This window comes from Rhea pennata, chromosome 2 (assembly GCF_028389875.1).
Source record: "Rhea pennata isolate bPtePen1 chromosome 2, bPtePen1.pri, whole genome shotgun sequence".
In the NCBI taxonomy this organism is placed as follows: Eukaryota; Metazoa; Chordata; class Aves; order Rheiformes; family Rheidae; genus Rhea; species Rhea pennata.
The window spans coordinates 45,705,581-45,733,253 of NC_084664.1; the positions used below are offsets into that span (position 1 = coordinate 45,705,581).

Sequence of the window (27,673 nt, forward strand, 5' to 3'; positions counted from 1 at the left end):
CACCTAGAGCACTCTGTAGAGTGGTTCCTTGGGTGGAAACGCTACAGAATGGAAGCTATTTCATTAGGACAGATTCTAAAAGCAGAGTGTAAGAAAACAAAGAGAAGACACAGCAAAAAGGAAGGCCTGATGAAGTATGGGCTAGATAAGCTGTCAGTGAGGTAGACTGAAAACTGTCTGAATTGCCAGGCTCAAAGGGTTGTGATTAGTGGCAAAAAGTCTAGCTAGAGGCCAGTCACTAGTGGTATCTCCCAAGCATTAATACTGGCTCCAGTACTGTCTAACATCTTCCTTAATGACCTGGATGATGGGATCAAATGCACATTCAGCAAGTTCACAGATGATCCAAAACTGGGAAGAGCAGCTGGTACACCAGAGGGCTGTGCTGCCACTCAGAGGCACCTTGACAAGCTGAAGAGATGGGCAGAGGGGAACCTCATGAAGTTCAACAAAGGCAAGTCCGAAGTCCTGCACCTAGGGAGGAGTAACTCCCTGCATCAGCACATGCTGGGGACTGACTAGCTGGAAAGCAGCTCTGCAGAGGGCCTGGGTGTCCTGCTGGACAGTAAGTTTTTTTTGGCAAAGGCAGCCAAGGGCATCCTGGGCTGCATTAGGCAGAGTGCTGCCAGTAGGTCAAGGGAGGTGACTTCACCCCAATACGCAGCACTGGTCAGGCCACATCAGGAGTACTGTGTCCAATTCTAGGCTCCCCAGTACAACACATGAATTTACTGAGCAAGTCAAGCAAAGGGTCACAAAGGCGAGTAAGAGATAGGAAAATCTCTTACTATGAGGAGAGGCTGAGAGCTGTGACTGTTTAGCCTAGAGAAGATCTCCCAGGGGAGATCTTACCAATGTTCATAAATATCTGATAGGGTATAAAAAATGGAATCAGATTCCTCTCAGTGGTGCCCAGCAACAAGACAAAAAGCAACAGGCACAAACCAAAATACAGGAAATTCCATCTGAATACAAGAAAACACTTCTTCACTGTGAAGGTGGTTGAATATTGCAACACGTTGCCCAGAGAGGTTTTGGAGGTTCCATCTTTGGAAATAATCAAAACCCAATCGGACACAGTCCTGGACAATCTGCTCTAGTTGTCCCTGCTTAACCAAGAGATTTGGGCTGGATGATCTCCAGAATTCCCTTCCAACCCCAACTAGTCTGTGGTTCTTCTGTTTCCATTTATGATGATGATCTTCCACGAGTCACTATCAGTGCTTCCAGAGGCTACTGACTCTCCAGGGATCTCAGTACATTATCTAGTCTTCAGGAAGCAGCCATTAGTTACCATCTCCTATCATGCATCTCCTAATATGTTGGGGAAAGAACCTGAAGTCTAAGGGGAGGATCTAGAAACAAATAAAAATCCTGAAATGCACAAGGAAAATAACTCCTCTGATATTGTCAGCTATCTTAAGACTGTTTCACTGAATCACTCAGCAAGTCTTTAGGTGAAGTTACAGCTTTCCGCTTTACATACATTCATACATACATTCGGCTGCCGTAATAAATACTCAAGTCTAAGAGCGTAATTCAGACAGTCTGTATCAATGATCCTTATTTCTCCTCCACAAATCAGCCTTCCCTCTCCTTCTGTTAGTAAGCTATATATTTTTTGCAAAAATATCACTATCAATCTAGCAGTGGTTATTTTGCTACTTAAAGGAGATACCTGAGGATCAGAACCTAACGCAGGATAGATTCTTGCTTGCTAGGCTGCTATAGTATAACTCCCTGCAGGTATTCCACATACACGGAGGTGATGTATGCCATTTTCTACTAGCATAAGGCTTGTACCACAACTAGTATGTGCTAGGGTCTCCCTCTGCACCTCATGAGGTCTTTCCTTGGGCATTTCCTAGTTTACTTGTTATATTAATCTTATTCTAAGATTCTATCTCTTTACTAAGACTTACAAAAAAGACTCAAGGGGAGCAGAGAGTAGGGAACTTGAGGTAAAAGCACAAAGAAAAAAAGCACAGCGACTGCCAAGATTGTTTTCCAGTGACCATGAGCCATAAATTAGAGAAGCAAAGGAAGGACCTTGCAAGTTCAAGTAAATCTTGGGTAGCAACTGGCTGCCATCCAGCCAAGCAGGAAGCACGCTGTTGTACACTAAGGCACAGAACACTGCACTGAGAACACAGCTTCTGAAAAGCTTCTCATGGGAAATTACTCTTATATAATTTTATTACAATGACTACCTCAAAATCTGCAAGCCATTTGTTGTAGTGATTAAATGTTGCTCATAAGTAGATGTTATTCTACGAGCACTTTTGAGTAACAGTTCTCCTTACATTTCAGAACCACCATTTCAGTGAAGTTGACAGCTATAGCACGCAGCTGGAAAGCATATTTTGCTTATTAGCAGTTAAGGCACATTTGTGAATTTTAAGCATTCAAGAATGTACCTAAAAGGTTGCTAGTTGCTACATCAATATTGCACAATCACAGGAAAACCCTATTAGTTTACCGCTGTATAGCATACTATTGATAAAACTCAGGTTTAAACTTTGAGTAAGATTAGCCTCAGAAAAGAAAAGGCCACGGTTGCACTGAAACTTTAATTATACATTTCAACATGCATACCTTTGTGGATGGTGAGTTGTCTCTCAGAATACGTGCTCACTAGAATATATAATTGGATCCTTAGTTGCCACACACTCCCTTCCTTTTTTTTTTTTTTTAGGAAAAAAAATCATTATCTCATTACATCTAGGGAACACTCAAGTTTTATAAACATACATACAGCCACACAAAGGTAGCCTGATCTGCCACATGTTACTTCTCCAAACATCAGACAGGTATTAATAGTGCTTCTTCCCTTCCTCAACAATCCTTACATTTACTTCCTTTCACCCTCCTCCCAGTTAGCCACCTAGTTTGTAGGGTCCAACTGTAAAATAACATTTTATTACTATCACAGCCAGGATTATTTTCATAATCTGGGAGACCACTGAGTGAGAGGAGAACTAGATTTGCTTTTACTTGCCACTAAGTATGCTTTAAATGACTTTAAGATGTGTGCTGAAAGAACATTCCATTTTATTCAGTCAGAATAGGTATTACTTCCCCATCTTAGTCAATTCAGCTCATGTTTTCTGATAAGCAAGTGAGCTGTCCCCTTTAACGCTATCTAATTTTGCAGTTCCTGGACCATACGGGAAGCCTTGAACAAACTATACTTCTGTGACTTGTGGTAAGTCACTTGGAGACAAAGCATTCCAGATCCATCCCTTTGGCTTCTCCCAGTGTCACAAAGCACGTTGTCAACTGGTTTAAATTGACATCATTAACTTTTAGAGCACTCAAGTGATTCAGCATACACAACCACTGTTTTGAGCCAATTTATGACACGCTGCAATGTGACTGAATAGCAATTATACAGCAACTGTTCCACAAATTCATGCATTTTGTGGCTGCCAGTCTACACCTACTAGCAAAACTGTAACTGGATATAGAGGGGAACTCCGGGGCGGGGGGGAAATACAAGTCGTCATCCCAGAACACAGTTAACTGACAGACTACCTGAAGAACAACCTCAGCAGTGTGTGCAAAAGCATGAGTTAATGTTTCTAGAGCCTGTTTACTACAGTAAGAAATACATGAATCAAGAACAACAAAAACAAACCACAAGCAAACAAAACCAAAAAGAGTTACAGCTATACGTTTAGTAACTATCATACAAAAGTACTTAAATTCAGGCAGATATTGTTCAGTTTAGGTTGCTGGTTGTGATGGAATGTTCATAGTCATCTCAGTTATTAGCCATACTTTAAAAGCTTATTGTCAGGTCAGGATTGCAACCAAGCAGCCAAGAGATGGACAAACAGCTGCTTAAAAGCATCAGTGTAACACATACAAAGTTTCCAGAGAAACTCAGAACCCGAGTTCTGAACCATTCAGAACCCAATATCCAAGGATTACAGAAGGAAATCATAGTAATATTTAGCAAAAGCTGTCAGAGATCATATATTTCTTACATAATAGATGAGAACTATGGTGTTTACTACTTGATTTGTTAGAAAATCAAAGTGTTTTCTGTATTTCTTGCTGTAGCATGCAACACTTCAGGAGTCACACAAGGATCTGGAGACTGTAGTAAGTCCCTCTAAGAATGAGCACAATAACAAACTGGTTCACTTAAAATGCAGGAGTCATTTCTGTTTACTTTCTTCTGGAGGACATACATAAGTAAGTAGTTCATGTACTTAATATTTGAAACCTGGCTAGCCACCTGATATTACACTGTCATCTATTACCACTGAGAACAATCCGAAATAGTCAAGTTAATTTAATAAAAATAGCATTTAAGTGTGGGTTAACAAAATAGCATACATACTTTGGGAGCAGTAAATCGCATTATAAGCAGAGCTGCAGAAGGTTAATGCATCTTATTGCATTAGGAATTTGCTGTGAGTAACACTGCTGCATCAGCACCCCAACTAGAAAGCAGCACTAATATTATGGCCACTAGAAAAAAAAGCCATTAAATGTGATATTCTCATCTAGAGAAATGATTACGTTTTCTTTAATGCTTCAAACTGTTGACTCCAAATTGAAACTGCCACAGTATTTGTGCTTAAATTGTGAAAGATACCAATCTACATTTTTGAAAAACTACAGGGCTGATAAGTATATGCTATGCTATACTCTGTAGTATTTTATACCACTTTATACCAGTTAGAATAGTTTAATTCTGTTTTATACACAAAATTAAATGACAGTTTTGAAGGCATGAAAAAGTTGGACAGTCAGCTCCCTTCAAATTTCACTTCTCTCAAGCTCCTTTGGAAACTGAACTAACTTAAAATTTAATGAAGTGCTTTAATAACTACGAATGGTAATCTTAGCATGTCTGCAATTGCTTAAGAAAATGAAAGCTACAACAGTCTCCTAATTTGGCTCTCATATGCATTATATTCATATATACATCCTTATTTATAGGGATATCCATATACATCCATATCATTACTTACAAATTGCCATCTATTAAGTTCTGAGTGATTGAAAATGATCATCTTTGTACATATTCAATTACTGCTAAAGCTACAGGTTGAAAAAAAATCTTAATAAAAAGAAGTCATATTTGCATCATTAATAGTTCAGATTCAGGAGAAACACACAAACACACAGGGGGAGGGGGGTGGAGAGAGAGAGAAATAATGAATCAAGTTCAATCTTGACATAACTCATAACTCCTGTGGACAAATGGTGTAATTTTAGTAGAACATTTGCTCCGTGATTCCCATAGCAACCTCAGTGCTCACTGCTGCTGTATCTAGATTCCAGGATGACTTGACTTTTGCATGAGTAAAAAAAAAAAAAAAAAAAAAAATCAAACATACAGAATAAGTGTAAGCTATGTACACCCCTAGTGATCAAATATACTGCAACAGCAAGGTAAAGATTCAGAGAACACTACAAAGTGTCACATGCATATGTGACCTAATAATTATTGCTGTATAATACTAAAATAACTCAGATTTCTGTCAGATCTTCTGACACTCACAGACCCTAAAGTATCCCATTTATCCCCTAAAGAGGCAGGTTTTTAATTGATCTCACAGTACTAACCTGAGCTAGAACAAGCAGCCTTAGGAGATGACATTTTTACAGAAAACTCAAATAGCTTCAGAAAAGACTGCTATAGAAGATACTAAATGGCTTCCTCTGTTTATACAGTGTGTAAATTTGCTTCTTGTCTACAAGGATTTGTATAGGAAAACGATGAAAAATTATTTCCTAGATTTGTTCCATTTAATCCTATTTAATTTCTCTAAATTTCTGTGAAGAAGTCAATACTATGAGTCACTACAAAACATTCTTATTTTGCAAGTCTTTGTTCCCTGACAGAAGTGGTTAGGTCACATTCTAGTTACTGGTATGACTGGTACAGGTCATTCTAGTTAAACTAGACTGTACCAATCTAGACTGGTACAGGTCATACTCTAGTTAAACCTTGTCAACCAAAATAAACACCATTTCAAATGAAGTGTGTCACTTATTTCACAGAATCATAGAACAGCTGAGGTTAGAGGAACTTCTGGAGATTATCTGGTCTAACACCCTCAATTCAAGCAGGGTCAGCTAGAACAGGTTGCCCAGGACCACGTCCAGCTGGGTTTCCAGTACCTCCAAGGAGATACTACGTTTTGGCTGTCACAGAATGAAGAAAGAAGTGTGATGCAGCCACTTGGCTTTATGTTCCACCTAATTTTAACCACCTACAGTGAAGAATTCTGTAAGTATAATACCTTGATCACAAATTGCCAGGAAAATAATAAAATGCATAGTTTAAAACAACAAAATGCAATTCTACGATAAAAGGCAGAATACCATAAAAATTGCACAGCTTACTGAAAAATGACTTGGAAGCGCTACTTTAATGGTAAGATACACCTGAATAAAAGAGGTCGGACCTTGAATAACCATGTATAAAGCGCAACATCAAGTATGCTAGCTCTCCAAAATTAATGTATAGTTGATTGCAGTTTTGATGTTAAACTTTAAATTTGTATGGACTAGACTATTAACATCAGCTTAATATAAGCAAAAAAAAATCATTTAAAGAACAGTATTTTAAACAGGAAAATTCCCTACATTATAATGAAAAGTAATATTCCGAGCACCTTTGAAATGCGATACTATGCAAAAGTAATTTGACTACTCAAAGTTAAGTTTTTAAAGCAGTGCAAAAGCTCCATATTTGTGCTGAATTTTAAGATTACCAGGAAACTGAAAATGGACAAAGTTCCACCTTCAGAACTGAAACATTTATTGTAAGTGTCATTTTGGGGACTCACATAGTTGTTTCTTCTATGGCAACAAGCAGGATTGCAACCCTGGACTTCAGGAGAGCAGACTTTGGGCTCGTCAGAGACCTAATTGGAGGAATCTCATGGGTTAAGGCCCTAGAAGGAAGGAGGGTCCAGGAGAGCTGGCTAGTATTCAAACATCACTTCCTCCAAGCCCAAGAGCGGTGCATCCCTATGAGTAAGAAGTGCAGCAAAGGAGGCAGGAGACCTGCACAGGTCAGCAAGATGCTCCTGGCCAAATTCAGACAGAAGAAGAAAATACACAGAATGTGGAAGAGAGGACAGGCTACTTGGGAGAATTATAGGAATGCAGTCAGAGTATGTAGAGATGTTGCAAGGAAGCCTAAGGTCCAGCTGGAATTGAGTCTGGCAAGGGATGTCAAGGACAACAGGAAGGGCTTCTTCAGATACATCAGCAGCAAGAGGAGGACTAGGGAAAATGTGGGCCCACTACTGAATGGGGCGGGGGCCCTGGTGACAAGGAATACAGAGAAGGCAGAATTGCTGAATGCCTTCTTTGCTTCAGTCTTCACTGCTAAGGGCAGCCCTCAAGAATCCCAGAGCCTGGACGTGAGGGAGAAGGTCTGGAGAAAGGAAGACTTTCCTTTGGTTGAGGAGGATACAGATTAGAGACCTTCTGGGCAGGCTAGATGTCCACAAATCCATGGGCCCAGATGGGATGCACCTGTGGGTACTGAGGGAGCTGGCAGATGTTGTTGCCAGGCCACTTTCCATCATCTTTGAAAGGTCCTGGAGAACTGGAGAGGTGCCTGAGGACTGGAAGAAAGCCAGTGTCACTCCAGTCTTCAAGAAGGGCAAAAAGGCGGACACAGGCAACTATAGGATGGTCAGCCTCACCTCCATCCTTGGAAAGGTGATGGAACAGCTCATTCTGGATGTCATCTCCAGACATATGGAGGAAAAGAAGGTGATCAGGAGTAGCCAGCATGGATTCACCAAGTGGAAATCCTGCCTAACAAATCTGATCGCCTTCTATGATGGAATGCCTGGCTGGGTAGACGTTGTGTACCTTGACTTCACCAAGGCTTTGGACACTGTCTCCCATAACATCCTCCCAGATAAGCTCAGGAAGTGTGGGTTAGAAGAGTGGACAGTGAGGTGGATTGAGAACTGGCTGAAAGGCAGAGCTCAGAGGGTCATCATCAGTGGCGTGAAGTCCAGTTGGAGGCCTGTGGCTAGTGGCGGCCCCCAGGGCTCAGTACTGGGTCCCATCCTGTTCAACTTCTTCATCAGTGACCTGGAGGAGGGGACAAAGTGCCTCCTCAGCAAGTTTGCTGATGATACCAAACTGGGAGGAGTGGCTGAGACACCTGAGGGCTGTGCTGCCATTCAGAGAGACCTGGACAGGCTGGAGAGTTGGGGGGAGAGGAACCTCATGAGGTTCAACAAGGGCAAGTGCAGGGTCCTGCACCTAGGGAAAAATAACCCTCAGCACCAGTACAAATTAGGGGCTGACCTGCTGGGGAGCAGCTCTGCAGAGAAGGACCTGAGAGTGCTGGTGGCTGATAAGTTGACCATGAGCCAGCAAGGTGCCCTTGTGGCCAAGAAAGCCAATGGTATCCTGGGGTGCATTAGGAAGAGTGTTGTCAGCAGGTGGAGGGAGGTGATCCTGCCCCTCTACTCAGCCCTGGGGAGGCCTCATCTCGAGTACTGTGTCCAGGGCTCCCCAGTACAAGAGAGACATGGAGCTAGTGGAGAGAGTCCAGTGTAGAGCTACAAGGATGATCCGAGGGCTGGAGCACCTGCCCTATGAGGAACGGCTGTGAGAGCTGGGCCTCTTTAGCCGGGGGAAGAGAAGCCTGAGGGGGGGGGGGGAATCTTATCAGTGTGTATAAGTACCTGAAGGGAGGGTGTCAAGGGGACGGGGACAAACTCTCTTCAGTTGTCCTGCATGACAGGACAAGAGGCAACGGGCAGAAATTGAACCACAGGCAGTTCCACCTGACCGTGAGGGGAAATTTCTTCACTGTGAGAGTGACAGAGCACTGGCACAGGTTCCCCAGGGAGGTTGTGGAATCTCCTTCTCTGGAGGGCTTCAAGGCCCGCCTGGATGCAACCCTGTCTAATATGCTCTAGGTGACCCTGCTGAGCAGGGCCGTTGGCCTAGATGATCTCCAGAGGTCCCTTCCAACCTTACTGATTCTATGATTCTACCTTCACAAAATTATACAGAACCTAGATGGTTCTATATAAACCTCTTTGCTCTCAGTCCTTTTATACACTACACTAAAATTCTCTGCTATGTTCCCTAGAAAATAAACTTAAATGAGCCAGAATAAACAGAAGAAAACAATCTGTTGTTTATTCTTATTATCAAAGGAAAAAAAAGAAAAAGAACAGAACAACTAAACATTACAAAATATTGCTGCAATATGTAAAATACAGGAGCACATCTGTTCCATTTGCAACACAGATGTACTTCACTATTTGCAAATAACACTCAAATCAAGACAAACTGGTCCATAACTGAGCAGTAATTCCAGGTTTGACATTTCCCCAGAATATTTTCCAGGCTATTGAAGATCTAAGAGCTTAGTAGCTTGGGGCTACTAAGTCCCCAAGTGAAGGATATCCCCTCTGCAGCATTCCTGTTTTGCTTTAATATTTACCTTTCTGAAGTGATATAATACTGCAATATATTGTAAGCTCAGTAAGTAACCAACCCCCAGGCTAGGGACGATACCTATTCACTTATTTTCCATTTTACTATGTGGTAGTACTTATTTCTTCTTTACCAAACGTAGTTCTTTCCATCTGTTAATTTTGTCTTCTTTCAACTTAACAATCATCACAAATACTAAGTCTTTCTTTTAAACTACTTTCAGACCTATACGGCCTCATATCACAAAGGTGCCACAGCTCCCATTGATTATTTTACTAATAGATGTGAGGCAATCTTTGAATTCACTCTCTGCGAGCAAACACACTTAGTAATATAGAATCATTTGGGAGGTGGGGGAGAGTTTCTGACTGGTGGGCAAAGACACGATATTCCCATAAAAAATAGACACACATGGGTTTTCTATACTACAAAGAAAACGTGGGTGACAGATTCAGACAACATGCTTTTCACAGCAAGGAAAAACTATTTTTAACACAATAGAGAACACAAGGGAAGCATTCACTTTTAATGCTACTACAATAAAAAACAAACAAACAGTCTTCACCAGGTTGTGCCATTTGAGTCCTTGCTGTGAGCAGGGGCTACTAAGATAATTTCTTCAAAGTCTTGCTATAGAAGTTCTCAGGTTATAAAATATTCAGAGAGTATAAACGTAAAAAGTAGATTCTTGATACGGTAACTATTAGAGGATTTGGCCAAAAATTTTAAATGCTTATGATAAAAGAATCCTTTAAAAACGGCTGATTTCTTTGGTAATGGAGGGAGAAAGAAAGGTACTATTAAAGAACAACAAGAAATTCAGACAAAGCAAAAACAGTAAGATGAAAGACAGATAAAAGTTCTGTGAAAGGCTGCAGTAGCATTTAAGTTCAAAAATTCTGTACTATTTTTGTTGCCTAGAAGATGGACTTAAATCAGTAAATGAGTTAGACTTTTTAAACCTAGCCAACACACTTTGAAAAGAACATAAACTTTGTTTGCTTTTGATGAGTTTAAAAAGGACAAAGCATTCTTCCATCACAAGGTCAGTAATAAAAATTACACCAAGTTAATACCACAGCCACATAGAAACAAACTGCTGAGCGTGGGAACCTGTACATCTTTTCTTATTCAGACTTACCTGAGTCTTTTTTCAAGTTACATTTAAATACTTCAAGACTCTTACCAACCTGAAGGTACTTGCGGCATGTAGTTTTAAAAGACTGTTTCTCCAGTGTTGTGGCACCATTGTAAGTCTAGGAGCTATGGCCAACCTCTTCCAGCTTTTAAAGCAAGTACATGCAGATTGCTTAAGAAGCCTATATATACACACCATGCTTCAAGCTGAACCAAAGCTAAAGATAGTCTTTTGCTCAACAAGGAGATCAAAATAAAGCAGTCAAATAAAATAGAGTAGGAAACAGAGAAAGCTAACTTGTCAGACTTTACTTGTTTATTCTAAAGCAAAATAAGCATTTTAAATTTATAGCAAAACATCACTTGGATATCTCCTACCTCTTTGACTTCATGGAGTTGACCAGAACGTTGGCTCTTAACTTTTCGGGCAGCTGCAGGGGATTTGTGATGCGTGATGGTAACAACGGTTGGCCCACCTTGATTCATATGCTTGTGACCACTGGGAGACGCAGAATTAACTGTCCCAGGCGGCAGAAGAGACGAGCTTCTACTTCGTGAGGATGAAATGTTCTAGAACAAACAATGGGATATTGACTATTACTACCTTTATAAAAAAGTACATAACTTACAATTCAGTCTACAGACTTGTCCTGCTCTACTTCCCTCACAAAACTGAGCACAGAAGCCTAACTGCTCAGGACTGACTTATTCCTTCTGAACCATCTGCATTGCTCAGCAAGGATCTTCTTGGAAGTATTGTGGATACTGCCTTGGTTTCTTTGATGTTCTGAAAGAAGCCCCCTCAAAAAAGCCTCCAAACACTCCTACATATTAACATGCTGCTGCTAAGTCTGTACAACCATATGTTTTAGGAAATATTAGAAATGATTTTGAAAATGGATTAATAACAAAGCCAACATAAATAATTTTTATGAAGTCACTGACCTATAATTCAAATTGTTTAGTATGAGCAGCAAGCATAAATAAATCTTAATGCTTTCACCTGATTAGCTTCTGAAACAGTTGAGTGCAACTCTCCTAATGTTCAGGAGACATCAATTTTAGAAGGCCAGCCCAAATACCAAATGAACAATAAGCATTGCTTTTGCTTCAAATGTTAAGTTGTCAATGCATTTTGGAGTAAGCTTAGGATGAGCAGATAAGACAAAATAGGCTACAAATAGATTTCCAACAGCATCTACAACATGGACACTTAACATGCAACCAATAAAATGAGTATGAATATTCAGGAACTTTTGCTCTTCCTATCTAATCATTTATCAGTGCTGCCACTTCAGTTTGTTTACTACAACCCTCAAGCATGAGTTGTCCTGGAGAAGATCTTTAGGACAGCTGTCCTCAATCAAGCTGAGGGGCACACCACAACAGTGTGACAAATATAAAATAGCGTGACAGTTCTGCTCTTCTATTTAAACTGCTGATTACATCTGTAAGGTTAAAAACGAAACAAAGTAATTATCTCATAAATGTCACTCTATAATGTAGTTTGTTTTATTAGAACTTTGTGAGGTAAATTTTTATATACATGTATATATCAATATGGGTGAAATATCAGGACCCAAATTTTTCTTTCCTACAAACTCTGCACAAGTAAAGAGGGCAACCTTCAAAATTACTAAGAGTTACTGTGAAAGTGGGGAATTTGAGTGCGTCTGCAAGTACACAAAAATGTTGCCTAAGAATATCTTTTTACCCTTAACTGATTACTCTCAAACTTTGCAAGAATTTCATTAAAAGGTTTTAAATCCAAAGTGAACAAGTTCCAGTTAGCACCAGAATTAAAGTCAGGCAGGCATTATGCTAAAGGCCAACAAAGCACACTCACACAGCAGGGGTGGAATCTGTCAGAAGAGCATAAGTTGCCATTTTTTAAAATTTGTCTTGTACTTGAAACAGCCTTGCTTAGACATAATTACAGCATAATTACAGAAAATAACAGCACAAGAGAATCAGAGAGAAAGTTATTTGGGGAGAAGGGGCTGAAGGGAACCATGTTTTTTTAAAAAAATATATAAGTTTCACAGAAATGCACTAACCCTAGTATATCACAGTAGAATGTATGTCCAGATATACATTTTTTTTAATACTGACTAGCATCAGAATACTTCTAAATGAAATTTAGGGTGCAGAGGAAGATCTTAAGAAAAGAGAGAAAGATCAACTTTTCTTTTTCTTCCTGATTCAGTGAACTGCCCAGGACTGATAGGTATCTTTTGCTGAGAGGGGAAGGAGAGGACTCTAAGAGAGGCTCACTGGCAGTTTATCTTAGTTTAATATGAGTTATTTTGTTTTTGGAAGGAAAATTCCCAAGAATCACTGATGACCTATCTTGCAGACACGATACAATACCACTGCTACCTTCATATATCTAAACTTATCATAGAACTCAGGTAAACAGAAACAATGTAAAAGAGCAAGTCTAGCCATTAGTTTTGCTTGAAGGAAAGCAGCATTCTGAAAAGTGAAGTTGTATTATATTTCAATTTTCCTTTGGGGAAAAAATAAGTCATACATCTTCAAATAACAAAAATAATATAAAACAAATACTTAAGAATCCATGTACTACTTCTGTCTAAACACAGAATCAGGAAGAAAACTTCAGAGAGATTAGCTTTCACAGAAAATATCTGTCAAAATAGTCTCATTTAACTTGTACAGTTGGAGAGCAATATTAGTAAACTGACCTGTACATACATTCTAATTAATATCTATGTCCATGGTGTTTTGTGGTTCAATATTGTTTTCTTTCAAGACAATGTTTATCAAACTGCAGCAAACTGTCTGGAACTGAACCTTGGATCATAACAGGCTCAACCTCAAACTGTTCCCAGACACCTTGGCTGCAGCTTGCACCTTCGATTTTTTTCTCGTCACATCTCCTAGCATATGACATGCCTTTCACGACACCCCACTTACCTTGAGTGTCATGAATTTTGCAGTGGGCCATTAGCACGAAAGTTGAGAACTCTTTCTTCAAATTTGAGGATGCTGAGAAGTTAACCTCCCTCCTTCCCATAAAGCTAACTGCATTTTTTCATTTATTTGACTCTGCATGACAAATAAGGAAAGCATGCGTTTCCGAGAAGCAGAAATACCCATTGTTTTAGCCATCCCTATTTTAATCTAGATTAGATTATTTTAAAAAACTAGCTCTAGTTCTTACCACAGGTCATTGGACTACATCACCTACACTCACAAACTGTGGCAAGAGGCAAAACAAAGAGTTTGTGGGACCTCTGAAGCTGGTTTTTAAACAAGTTTTATAAGGGCATGTGGCAGTCCGCAACAGCTGTTAGTGGATAATCATTTAGGGCATGGAGTTTGGAAACCAGCAGCCAAGAAGAGAGAGTTAAAAAGAACAGATCATCTATAGTTTTAGTAGCACATGGCTCTCGATAAATTCCAAAATTAATCCCAAACTCAAATTACATAAGATAGCTAACAGCAAGGCTGTACTGCTAGAGGGGCACTGGGACACCCCAACTCTCCAGGTATGTTCATGGCACAGCAAGGGCTCTGTAGATCAACACTGCCACACAAGTGCGGCATTCAGCAGTACGCCTTGCCCCAAAGTAGTACTACGTAATCTCCAAGAAGAGATGTCTGCCTGTGAGCCTCTCCTAGTCCTCCTCTTACCCTCTGGGCAGAAGATGCCTACCAATCCTATGCAACTCGAAATTTTTCAAGTTAGAAGATGGGCCAACTTGAATTAGCACATGCAACCACAGCCTGCACCAAACAAAGCAGAATACATTGACATGAATGGCTCCTATGAAATTTTTCCTCACTTCTACATTTTCTGTCCCTTTGCATCTTGCTCTCACCTAGTTATCCAGTTTTTCTGATCTATGTGCCAGAAAACTCTACTAGTTTTTTTCTCGTCACATCTCCTAGCGTATGACATGCCTTTCACGACACCCCACTTACCTTGAGTGTCATGAATTTTGCATGACACTCAAATCCTCTGGTATCTAATTTGGGATTATTCTTTATAGTATTTCTGTAACATACAAAATCTGAATGAATTCTCTATTAGGACCTCCGGCTACCCATGAGGCTCTCCCTAGGCAAGTCTCTAAGATAAATTTAGCCAGTTCCAATTTACAGCAAATCCTTCTGTTCCACCTTATCTGACAAGATTGCTGTGGAACTTAATGACTGAAATGACAAGACTGCAAGGGATTGATGCCAGTAAAGAGGAAGCACTTGAAGATACAAGAAGTATCACCTAACAAAGTGCTGCAGAATGTTTGCAGGAAGTAGTTTCTACAGTCACTCAAAGCCTTTGGAAGCGAGGCCTCATTCCTCAGTGGCTGAGGAGCACTGAAACTGCCATAGAGAATTATAATGACAGCAAAGCGCTGTGCCTGCTCAGCCCAAGGATACAGAAACAGCAGCTAATTTCTTCTGCCAACTTCTACTGCCACTTCAAGAAGAGACCTCTTTTAGAACTACATGCTTTAATTCTCACACACTCTGGAATTTCACAGCATATTGTCAACACCTATGTCCCAGCCAAATACTTGACTTCTCTTTGCAGAACTTTTTCAAATTAAATATTGGGAATGACAAGCATCTCTTTTACATTTAGACACACAGTTGTGCAAAACCAAAAGATTTCCTTTTCTAAAAATGTGAAAGTCTGTTAGGTTTTCCACAGCTAACAAATATCTCATTATACATCACACTAGAAAAAGCATTAAAATCACTTCCCCAGAAAAATCAAAGTAAGGATAGTAACTGTGGCATCTTCATTCCTAGTCCCCTATTCTTCTCGCAAGCACTGCTGGTTTGCTGGTATGACTGATCTGCCCCTCCAAGTGCGATCATACGTCTTCTTTAGTCCTACTGCTTTCTGGTTTACAAATAAATAAGGGGAATAACGAAGGACTGATAAAAAGACATAATGAATTCTTCAATGATTGGTAATACAAGGTACTAATAACAAGTCAAGAAGCACTCAGGCAGAAGCATTCCAAGGGATTACAAATATTCTTTCACAAGGCTACATATTACCATAGCTCCAACAGTTTGCCTGCTAATAAAATGAAAATGAATAAAAGTATAATAAATAAGCTAATAAGAGAATAGTTTGTAACTTGTGCTCATCTTGGTTTTAGGACCTAAAACTAATTAGAGCATGCCTAGCTAATAGAGATTTGGGTTAAGATTTTTATTTTTAGTAGATTGTCCAGCCCTCAGATGAAAAAACAATATACTGAATGCTTCTATTTGAATAAGAAAAATCCAACAATTAAAATAATGTAATTGTAGAACAATAAGTTCCAACTATACTAATGCTTTCATGACTCATTCTCCCAGGAGACTACTCTTCCAGCTCACAAAGAAGCTAACATGTTTTTCACCATTTACCAGAAGCAAACAATTTTGTTTATTTTGGAAAGTAAATACAATGTTCCAGAGATCAATAAACTAATTTCTGAAGTGGACTGTCCTATCTGTTTATGGCTGATCATCATCATCTCCTTCAGAGGCACTGAGCCAAATATGTTTTCTGCACAATATAAAATGTTGAAATCACATTCCTTTACTCTTCTGCAGTAAGCCTAACAGAGGCACAGCACAAGCCCCTATGTAAAGTTTTTAGCAATGAGAAGTCACACGCTATCAGCGAGAAATAATGATTTGGTGACACCACTGTTCAGTATTTTAATTCCCATTTATACATTTTCTAATACATCTTTAATAAATAAATACTGAAAGAGAAAAATATGCATGGATATCTGTTTAATCTACACTCTGATCAGCCACAAATATTAAATTGCAAATGGCAACCTATGGAACATCCAAACTTCAGACAGAACTTATTAGTGTGCTTTATCATCTTTAGGTAAGGCAATACGTATGTCTGCTTTTAAGCAGTGGACTATGATGATCATTTGATCATAAAAATCACTTATTTGTCAAGAAGCATTTGAGCAAACTCATGTTCAGTCCTAAATGTAGAAATTATTCATTTTTTCAGAAAGGTCTTGAAACCAGACAGATGTGAGCAACTCTATCTTCATGCAATTTCTGAAGGAAAAAAAAATCCACCTATCTCCAGCCAGGTAGTGCTTCCTTCTCAGCCTCATCACCATGAGGATTTCCAAAACTAAAAACATTTTAATTAGAAGCATTTTAATTAGTTGTCTTCCATAGGGCAGGGAAGAGAGGAAGTGGAAAAAGTAGAGAAAAGGAAGGAAGAGTGAACTTACTCAAAAAGAGTAAGAGGTTTGATGTGGAAATAAGAACCAAAACAATGCTGCCAGAGGCTTGAAACTTTCACTAATGTAGCTTTATGGAAGCAGTTACCACATGGGTGCTCCAAATAGCTGGTGAACAACTCATCTGGAAAGATTCTTCATGGCCATTCATTACTAAGGCAAAACAAAACCTGACGAAACCGATGAAGGGCTCCCAGTCTCAGCACTACGATAGCCATTCTTCCCGCTGCGCACAGAAACTACGTGGCTGCCTTCTACAGATTTCAGAAAAGGGCTGACTTCAGATTTCTAGGCGTTACTACAGGTGCTGTTTCACATTATAGTTAAACTGCTACTGCAGTTGCCACTGAAATGGGCACTTTGCTCTTCTTTCCCCATCACCTTCCCATGCCGACTCTGAGGCCCATCCGATCCCATGGAGAAACACTTCAGGGAGTTAAATCAGAAGAGAGAGACAGACAGAAACAGACAGGCACGCACACAGAATTTTCTGCTGATTTAGCTCTCAGCATGCCTTTCCTAAAGGGCTAGATGAAGACAAGAACCTGCATTAGGAGCACTGCTTGAGAAGGAGGGCACGTCTGCCCTTCACAGAGCGGGGCAGCCACTAGCTGGCTCATTTTTAAATACAAAGTCTCAGTCTAAATCAGAGAAACGTTGTTTTGGGGCATGATCCGTGATGGTTTCAGTATACTAACAGTGGTACCAACAAGCCAATAGAGAGGAACCGGTGGAGGAGGAGGAAGAGAGTGGAATCTTCCCATCTGGGGGTTGCTAGAAGCAAGATCATCTTCCTTCCTTCCCTTGCACCAGCACTCATCTGACCCCCTCAGGAAGCTGGTCAGAGAATTAAGTCCTTTGAAGCAGGATGTGTTTTTTGCTGTTTCAGATACCCAAGCTACTATAGAGCCAGATAAATACCAGAGCCTGCACAAAAAGTAGCACAGAAGGAAGGAGAAGGACTGCCCTTTACAGCTGCAGGGAACCAGCAGGTGGGCTCAGCTAAACCGCAAAACTGCTCCCACCAGCTTTTAACAGTGTGAGTTCCCTGACACAGTTCACTGTTCAGCTCCACAAGCCAAGATTAGAAAAAGAGGAAGCCTACCCCTTAGTCTTACCTAAACCGAAACTGGAAGTCACCACCTGACTACAATTTAAGATATGAGCAGTGGCTTCACAAGCTGAAGGTTCCTGTTCCCTGCCACATTCCTAACATGCACTTCATCTCCAAGATTATTTGCCAGTCCAGCAACTGATGCATACATTGGCAATAAGAGCTGCTATAAAAACCTATGTTTAGTACTACTTTCACAGCCACCATCATTAAACAGACAAGAAAGAGAAATACAAAACAAATGAACTAAAAAGCTTTTGACAATTTACAGAAATAATTTTATTCTTGGAATTTGCCACCAAAATACATGTATAAACCTACTTTTTCTCAGAATCATTTTATACTTCAAATTCCAATTTGACTAGTGCTTTAATTAAGACTTGGACAATCATATTCACTTACAACAGTCTATAAAAACCACCAACCCTATCCAGACATAGATGACTTTTTCCAATACAGTGTGATTTGGCACTCTGTGGCAGGTTGAGAGATCCCTAATTAAGCAACGTAAGGCTTGTACAGGAATAACGAGAACATTAAGAGCATTTTACAGCATAGCAATTACTTGCCAGAAAACATTATCCTCTTACTGCTTTTATCACCAAAACGTAAAAATTTAATTAAAATAAAGTGACAGACTTAGCTTGTGTTACATCCACTTGTTAGCTATATAGCTCACCTTTAGACAATATTCAGTCATTAGTATGCAAGCAATAATTTCATGTAACTTTTTTTCTCCTAATCACTACACTGCCTAATTTCCTCTCTCCATCACTCCAGTCCCCAATCCAAGCTTTGAAGAGAGTAAATCAATCAGTAGCATTCATAAGCATGCAGTAACTATGAAAGGAAATCAGTCCTGATCTGCATCCAGTACAGGAAGAAGAAATGCTCTCCTACCAATGCCTTCCTACCAATATTTTACAGAAATAGTGACATAGCATGAGCTACTGAGAATGTTCTCTAAATTCTCAGAATTTCCCCATGAATCTCCTTCCAGTTAAAAAAAAAAAAAAAAAAAAAAAAAAGAGAGAGAGAAAGAGAGAGAAAGAAAAAAAAGAAAATCTATTCAGAACTTCAAAAATATGTTTTTACTTCATTAAGAGCAGGTTATTTACCAATATTCCTGTGGTCCCTTCCATTGCTTCTAACTGTTATCCCAGCATATTCCCTCAGATATCACGTAATCACATTTGCATAAAAGGAAAAAAATATATATATTTAGACACACATATACCCATTGCATATTCTACTCTTCCAATCTCACCTCTTTCTCATGTATGTATCAGCACGTGCATGCTTTCAATTATTTTTCTTTAAATATGTAGAAGTGAAATTTCTATACCCTATAGCTTTTCTAAGAGAATGTATTTTACCCTAATGTCATCTTTAGTGACAAGCAGAAAGAATCAGAACAACAGGACAAAATTTTGACTCAGCTAGTGAGGAATTAGCAAACATTTTAGCAACAGAATAACACACAGCACATCAAATGATAGGTCAGACATATATTTGCCAGACTAAGCTGGTGAGCTATAATCCAAGTGTGATGGAGATAACGAAGAGAGAGAAAACACAAGATTGCATTTCACATGTTTAAGTGACTCCCAAGGTAGCTAGAACGTTCTGCCTTTCATAGTTCCTGTTAAAATGTGAGTTTAAGCTGCAGAAGTTGCCAGGGATGAATACTTGGGCTCCAACTTTCCAGATGCTGAAACATGCCTTTTCCCAGCAAGAGGCAGCATTGGACTTTGTTCAAGCTCTAGAAGGTTAAAAGACATGAGCATCCACTTGCCTGTTCACTGACAACAGTTTAAGAGGCAGACGATTTGCTGTTATCACTTATTCCAGCACTCAAAGTATTGAAAATATAGAAACATGAAGAAATGTAGCAATTCTGCTTCCCTCACCTCCTACTTTGCAGTGGTTTTGAAAGCAGAAACTTGAAGAAAAGTGTTATAAAAATATATTATTTTCCTAGTTTCTGGCATTTATGTGAAGAATCACTCTCTTGTGACCAATATCTGGTCTCCAATGTCTAATTATTGAAGCACTCAAGCTGTTGATCACTTGCTTTTTACAGAGAAAAGCAGAGAGAAGCTTTAAAACCTACTTCTTAAGTGAAAATCAAGCTAGCACTATATGTAATGCTAAGCTCAGGGGAAAATCTAACTCTTAGATAATATTACTCAAGTCTCAGAAGATAGGGGAAAAAACATATCAAGAGACTTTAAGACAAATTCCCAATTGCAACAACTACAGAGCCTACTTGCCCAGCACCCAGAGCAGAACACTACATTGCTGTGCTCACCCTACAACTTCCCTGAACAATTCAGAAGTTTTTGTTTTGGGTTTTCTTTTTCCCCAGTGTTGCCCCTTCTGAGTGCTTCTGGTGCTCTACTTGCTATCCTCAGACCATTACCTCTTCCAACAATTTTGGATCTCCACCTCTTCCTGCAGTTTAAAATAATCATTAACTTGTTTCCTCAGTTATGCATACTCACACCTCAGTCATGGAAATCTTTTTATTTTCTTGCAGGATGGGCCTAAGAACCAGAATAAAATCACGGTGGTAGAGGTTACTAGGCAAGAGTACAAGTAAAAGTTTAAGAAGATGCTTCCCATTCCAAGCCCTTCCTGTTTCTAACAGTTTGCAGCTCAGAGATCTTCTGTCACAAAAGCTGTGTCCGTATATTCAACGGCCTCCTACTTACCCAATCGAGCATTTTTTCCTAATAATTCTTCTAATTGCTTTTCAAATCTATACAGGCTTTTGGCATCCAAAACATCCCATATAAATCTCCTGATTTCAATCACGTTTTATTTTGAACTTATCTGATCATTTCCCTTGACGTTTCCTCATACCTATATTAACAATCAAGCAAATATTTCCTATTGAAACCATGACACTCATTAACACTACTCTTTCTTGTTTCCAATAGCCTTCTTTTTCCCTTCACCATCACAAAAGAAGTTCCAGTCTAGTCAGCCTTTCCTTATACAGACTTCATTCTGTACAGAATAAAAAGGTGATTAAAAGTATTCTCCCTAGTTTCAGTGTTTCCTTTTCAGACATGCACAACAGATAATACATATTCAAGACACAAGCACACAATAGTTATAGAGTAGTTTAAATATTTGTTCTTTTATTCTCTATTTCCCTCTTGATCAGTCCTAAAATTCTACTTTTTTTTTTTTAAACCACTACCAGTTGTTGGACATTTTCACTATTATAATACCAAGATCTTTCTCTTAGCATAATTAATTCTGAGCCTATCAAAATACATAGATACTGCAGAGAGAGCTCAGCAGGAGAGAATAGATGTTAAAAACAGAAGATAAACTTTAATTATTACTAAAGTTTTACCTAAAGGAAAAAAGAAACAATCCAAACTGCACATGATTAAGCTTCAGCTTAATTATTGCCACTCCAGAATGAGACTTTGGTATTATAATAGACAGTTCCACAGAACTATTGATCAGTAGTAAGCAAAATAAAAAAAAAAAAAGCCATCAGTATGCCATTGCACAAGCCTCTGCATTATACAGAGTTCTGTTCTTGTTTCTTCAGAACAGAAAAGTTCTGTTGCTTTGTCACAGGACTTTGTAGGTGCTCAATATTTAAGTGGATTCAAAATGTAGCCATAAAATTTAAAGAATAAATTATTGATGAAAATTAAATATATATAGATACCATCTCTAGCTCAGGAACTCTCCGATCTGCAAATCAATATTAACCATAAGAATATTCTGACCAAGTAGAGCTGCAGCTTTGTTCTGTCCTTATGCTCTTCACTGGGTACTCCCAGTTGGTACTTGATACAGCATACTGTGGTGAAGGGGTTTTTGATCTGATCTAGTAAGGCTACTCTTTCTAATACACCCTCCATAAAGCAAAATCCCAGTGTGGAAACTTCAGCAAGTCCCTATACCTTGAACACAGGTAGAAAAATCCCGTTTTTCTGCAATAGCCTTAGTTTTTTCTAGCGTATCTTTGACGTCATGATCATCTCTCAGTCCCAGACACACTCTGCTAGGCTTTCTACTGCTGATATGCTTGCAGAAGGATTAAGATTTTCAGGAAACTTTACAAAAAGTACTGTTGAACTGAAAAATAAAATACACAGTACCTATATATGAAAAGTTTGGTCTGAGGTTTGTAAACTGTAGGCAGTAAAAAGCTTTGAAGAGTGCATTATGTTACAATTTCAGTTCTGGACAGCGTATGTCTTGAATCTGCTTAAAAGCGCTAGGTTTACCCCTCGGTGCCCCCTGGAAAAACTCTGAGCCTACATCCTAGCACTACAATCTAGTGAGAAAAAGCTTACTCTTCATTTACTGGCACTGTATTAACACTTATTAATCACATTTAAAGAACGACAAGCTTCTAATCCCTTTCCTTTTAAAACCATGAATTTGCTTATTTGTTAATTCTAGGACAGAGAATATACCCTGACTGATCAACTAAAATCAAGCCAGGAACCTGAATTCTGCATAAATAGCTTTGTTATCACCTTACCAGTCTGCAACTAATAATGCAAAATCCTGCTGATAGTCTAGATACAAATTACAGCATCCAGTCTTCCTATTCAGGATTTCAAAGTTACTTCAAAGGGTAGGAAAGAGCATCCAAAAGATCCTAGAGATATAAACTACACCTAAAGTACACTAATAAGTACAAAATTTATTTTAATATTCCACAGACCACATTCCACTGCCTCTGCATCACAATGGACTTTCGTTTTCCTATACTCCACAGTAATTTGCAACTCCACCATTTGTGCCAAAAGCAAAACCTAACACCCAATGGATTCTTAAAAATTTAAATTTGTTAGAAGAATAGAAAAATATAGTTAGAATTTCAAAAATTTAGGTTAAAAACGTTACCAAAATTCTAGGATGTTTACTTAATAAACAGTGCTTCGGGTTTTTTTTTGTGTAAGAGTCTATCGCTCAAGGTTTTACAAGTCCGAAGTACCTAAAGTGTGTATACATATAACAACTTCTAGCTAAAAGCTTCAGCTAACTGTAGAATGATTCCTGTAACACAATTAAGAGTTTCTGTACTACCACCACCAATCTCTCTATCTATCTGACCTCTTTCTATACCAAACAGCAAGAACTCTCCAACAGCATACAGCTCCAGAGTGGTCCTCATGTTTCCATGCTTACACCTTTTCAAGAGAGAAGAAAAAGACAACATGGAGTATTTGGGAGTTTGATTTTGATTTACTTTCTGTTAATTTCTTGCTCAGAGCGAAAGGAGGGCAGGTAGGGATTTACTGTACAAAATAACATAGGACACAAGAGACAAATCCAATTGAAAACACCCAGGTATGTAGTAGAAAGATACACAGAGTGCCACTGCCATAGGGCTAGTTTCCACAGTACAGAAGTGAGCAGCCCAGAGCACATAGCCATTAAGACTGGCAAGAATTTTGCTTTGATTATCATCCAAAAGCCAACATCTTTAGCAAACCTCTACTTTTTGATTCACCACTAAATCACAAGGAAGAATGCCATCTACTACATTAATACTAACAGGTTCTGCAACCTCTTTATATCATTTGAAGGTCTTCCATAAGTGCTGTCTCACCTCATTTAGTATGCATTAGTCATTGGTATCATTTCTTCTTGCATCCATATACAGACCTGACCCTGCTAGTAATGCAAGAAACAGAAGAATAGCAATAATTGCATTTTTTCTGAAAACTTTCCTTGAATAGTATTGGTTTGATTCAAATAGAAACACGCAAAGAAATCCTGGTCAAGCTTATTTTAAAAATAAATACTACAAATATTCTGTTACAGTAGACGAAGCCAAAATAATTAGTATACTATAAAGACTGATCTGTGAAACAAAAATAGAAACACAATATACATTCATATCAGAAAGGAATCTTCATATCATAAAGTCACATCTAAATTTAACTATACTGTTGCTTATGCCTGCAAGAATCCAGAGGGACTTCAGGTAAGAAGCAAAATGTTGTAAGAGAGCAAAATACATTATGAATGTTATTATAAAATATTATTACAGAATTGTATAGTATATATAAATAAAATATGTTATCAATAGCACTGGGTTACAGCTGTATAAAACAACATTTAACTATCTAGCATGAGAACTGAAAGACAGACTACTGAAATATTAAGAATTGTTTCTTTTCCTTAAAAAAAAGATTTTTCTTTATTTAAATAGAATAGCTTCCTGGTAACTCAACATCACCTCAAAGAGGAAAAAAAAGGTTGTTTCTGTTGTACTTCAAACACTTCAGTGGCTGCCAGTGTCCTTAAAGTATCACCCAGCTGCTCGGAGTCTAATTTTCAAAGACACTCAGAATCATGATTTCTACCACAGTTAACATAGGATTAATGTTCTCACCATCTTGGGGAGGTGGGCAAATAAAAGGAATCTTTTCCACCTGCACTTAGATTTAGATGTCATTTTTAATATTTATAGAGTAAACAAAAAAGAAAAAAGAAAACATTTTAATTCCGGTAAAGACATTAGAAGACTGAAGACAGGAGCAACTTGTATTTTGTTTTAGTAACTGTTTTAGCTTAATACTAATTAATACTGAAAACATTAAAATAAACAGTGTTGGCGGGGGTTGGTTTTTTGCTTTTTTAAATCCCTCCCACTTCAAAGTCCACTTTAGTTTAAACAAGATTTATTACTACTTGGGGCAAAGACTCCTCCTCCTTCCCCCACCAGTCTGCTATTTTTAAAGTACCTGTCCAAAATATTTATCTGTTTGAGGAGAAAAGATTCAGACATTACTTCCACAGAGAGATAAATAATATAAATCTTCAAAGGATGACCTCTTTCAGCTATGGTAGACCTAAAGCTGTCTGCTGTCAACAATCACATGAATCTTGCTATGGAAGAGCTGTTAACCAGCTGGACTGCCAATAAAATTAGTATTAGTTAACATTTTAAGTATCAATAAGGATATTACACAGGTATTTGTTTATAAACTGTTTATCAAACCATTCAATAAACATCCATTGACAACTCAGAAACTCATTTCATGAATTTCACCTACTTCACGATCTTACAATATGTATTTATTAAAAGAGAAGGAGCAGGTTACTCTTAAAAAAAAAAAAATAAGTCAGTCAGACTTCTGAGCAGTAGGTGAGAAAGACGACTTATTATTTCTTTTTATTCATAGACCTCTATCTAAATATGAACATGCCAAACACAGCAGCCAATCTATCATCCAGACAACGCTGTTCTTCACTTACACTACTTAAAACAACAGTTATTTCCTCTCTCTTAATTATTTACCTTAGAATTACCTTCCGTGTGATGTTTGGCACAAGATCGAAGCTGAGTTATCCAGTACTGCTTCTCCTTTGCATCAGCAGCTAGAACAGAAACAAGAGAACGAAGGGAATCACACACAAACAAACTGATACTCTTTCTTGTCTAAGAGAAGGCAACAGTTTTTACATATGCATTATAAATACTATTATATGTGAGTATGCACATATGAATGCATGTATTAGATATGATGTGTCTGTCCTATCTATTGGTCAGGATACATGGTAAATCTTAATTTACACTAATTAAATATGCACGAATTCTTAAGAATAACATGTCTATACCTCAACTCGAGATGCTGTGGCCAGTTAGAAGAGAGGTTTACACAGGGCCTTCACAATTACCTCCGCAAGTTGTACTTAAAAGCATAGTTACCCCAAGAAGGTGTTTTTTTTAATCCACTTTTGCTTCACTTACCTCTTTCTCTGAAGGTGAGGGAGCATATCATAGCATTTAAATTAGTGAAACCTCTATACTGAGGCTATCAATCAGCTCTTCAAGTTAAACAAGCTACCAGTTCCCCAGAAAATTTTGTACTTTTTTAAAAAAATATAGTCTGGCTAAATCTCTCTTTAAAACTCTATATTATTCTCATGTAACATAAAAAAAAACAAGAACGAAAACCAATTTCCCCCATTAACCTTTGAAAGTCAGCTCTACAAGTTATTGAAAATGCTGTTCGCAGTCTATAACGTTTTATTCAAGAGAACTCATATACCCTTTATTATTTTTCTTATGCCTCAGAACAAGAGAATGCTAAATTTTATGCTAAATGTACAGTAAATGATTCCAAAACTTACAAGAACTGAGTATCTTAACAGCCCTCCACTGGCATCAGCAGATTCTTTACTGCAGATTAGCTGCACGATGATGGGAAGGGGAAACAATATTAGAAATAAAATGCTATGCTGCAGACAGCAGCGAAAGCAATTCCTGCAACCTTTGGACCAAAGAAGATACACTGTAGAATCAACATGCCGCTACCAGCTAGTGGGAAGAAGATTCTTGAGGCATCTTCTAGCTCTAATATTCTACATATTGTAAATGCATGCATATTTAAATCCACAGTAGTCTTCCAATATGTTTTATAACTTAATATGTAAGAACACAGCAATACAATCACTACTTTCTGGCAGTATGAGGAAGAAAGAAATGAGAGAAGAGAGGTAGAAACAGGAGTGGGGCAGAACAACTCTGCTGGCACTTTAAACAGCACTGTTACCTCTCAACTTATACATCTCTCCATTAGCAGAGTAGACCACCAACATGTGTGGCGCTTCATCACTGGGTGATATTATAGCTCCAGCTAAAGACAAGGTTCCTCGTGGCTTCTGGTTTTTACTTTGTTCATTCACAAAATACTGCAGAATCCCAGTTTCAAAGTCCAGCACAAAGTACCTGTTCAAAGAAATTGCAATTGTATAGTGATTCTGTTAAGGGTTTTACAAGCAGTTACTCAAAGAAAAGCACAGATTGATCTTAAAATCAAAGCCATCATCAACAACAACAACAAAAACCCCAATGACGGTAAAGTCTTTTTTTTTTTTTTTTTTTTTTTTTTTTTTTTTTTTTTGAGGGGGGGGCTAGAGGGGGTAAGAACTCAGTTTTATGCGGTACTGTTATTTGTTTGGTAGGGGTGGGGAGGGGGTTATTTTTTCTTTTAAGGACAAGTTTTAGGGCTTTTTTACCTCTATTTTTTTTTAGATTAATGGTGAGGTTCACACAAGAGATGAAGCAAGGAAAAGAATTCCTAACTGAAGAGACTTCAGTGAAAGAGTATCAGTACACATGTTGATTTCCGGAAATGGAGCTTATGTATACTACTAAGCAAAACAATTATTTAACATCTTTTATTTTGCAATTATACTTGAAATATATGCTTACTCTCCATAGCTAGTATTTTGAAATGTAACACTGTTTTCAGAGAGGGACGAGCACAATTAAAGATAGCATAATATTTTCCCCTGTATGATAACATTTCACACACAGATGTTATGAGCCGGATTTTGAGACTGACCAAAGGAAACAAACATTTAGTTCCCATTAAACACCAGGTAGCAAGTATGGAAGCCCACCTAAAGACAACAGTTAGGGGCAGAGGGACTGCTGGGGGTCTGCTTGGTCACTCTGCTAAGAAATTCTAACAACAAGGAGGGGGGGGAAGGTTACTAATGATCATATAGTTAGGACCATGAAGTTTTCAGCCAGTAAAAATCCAGTAACCAAAGATAAAGAGTTATTCAGAGTCACAGCACACTGAGGAGGGAGAAAAGGAAGTAGGGAGGAGTAAAAACGTGGTGGAAAGGAAGGGAAGAGCCTAACAACTCTGCCCCAAAACTCTTCTAGGACTTTATTCTGATGCATAAGTGATAAAACTGAGAGACCAAGCACACAATA

At 38.5% G+C, this 27,673-nt stretch overlaps 1 protein-coding gene across 2 annotated transcripts in view; it reads right to left on the bottom strand.

Annotated features, from left to right (window-relative positions):
* Positions 1-27,673, bottom strand: part of OSBPL10 (oxysterol binding protein like 10) — a 148,687-nt gene that overhangs the window by 61,738 nt on the left and 59,276 nt on the right. For both annotated transcript variants that reach the window (XM_062569365.1, XM_062569364.1), the window contains 3 exons: positions 26,499-26,674; positions 25,241-25,320; positions 10,963-11,154 (listed from right to left, as the gene is read on the bottom strand). In XM_062569365.1, the coding sequence (XP_062425349.1) occupies positions 10,963-11,154; positions 25,241-25,320; positions 26,499-26,674 (448 nt within the window). The remainder of the gene's footprint in view (positions 1-10,962; positions 11,155-25,240; positions 25,321-26,498; positions 26,675-27,673) is intronic.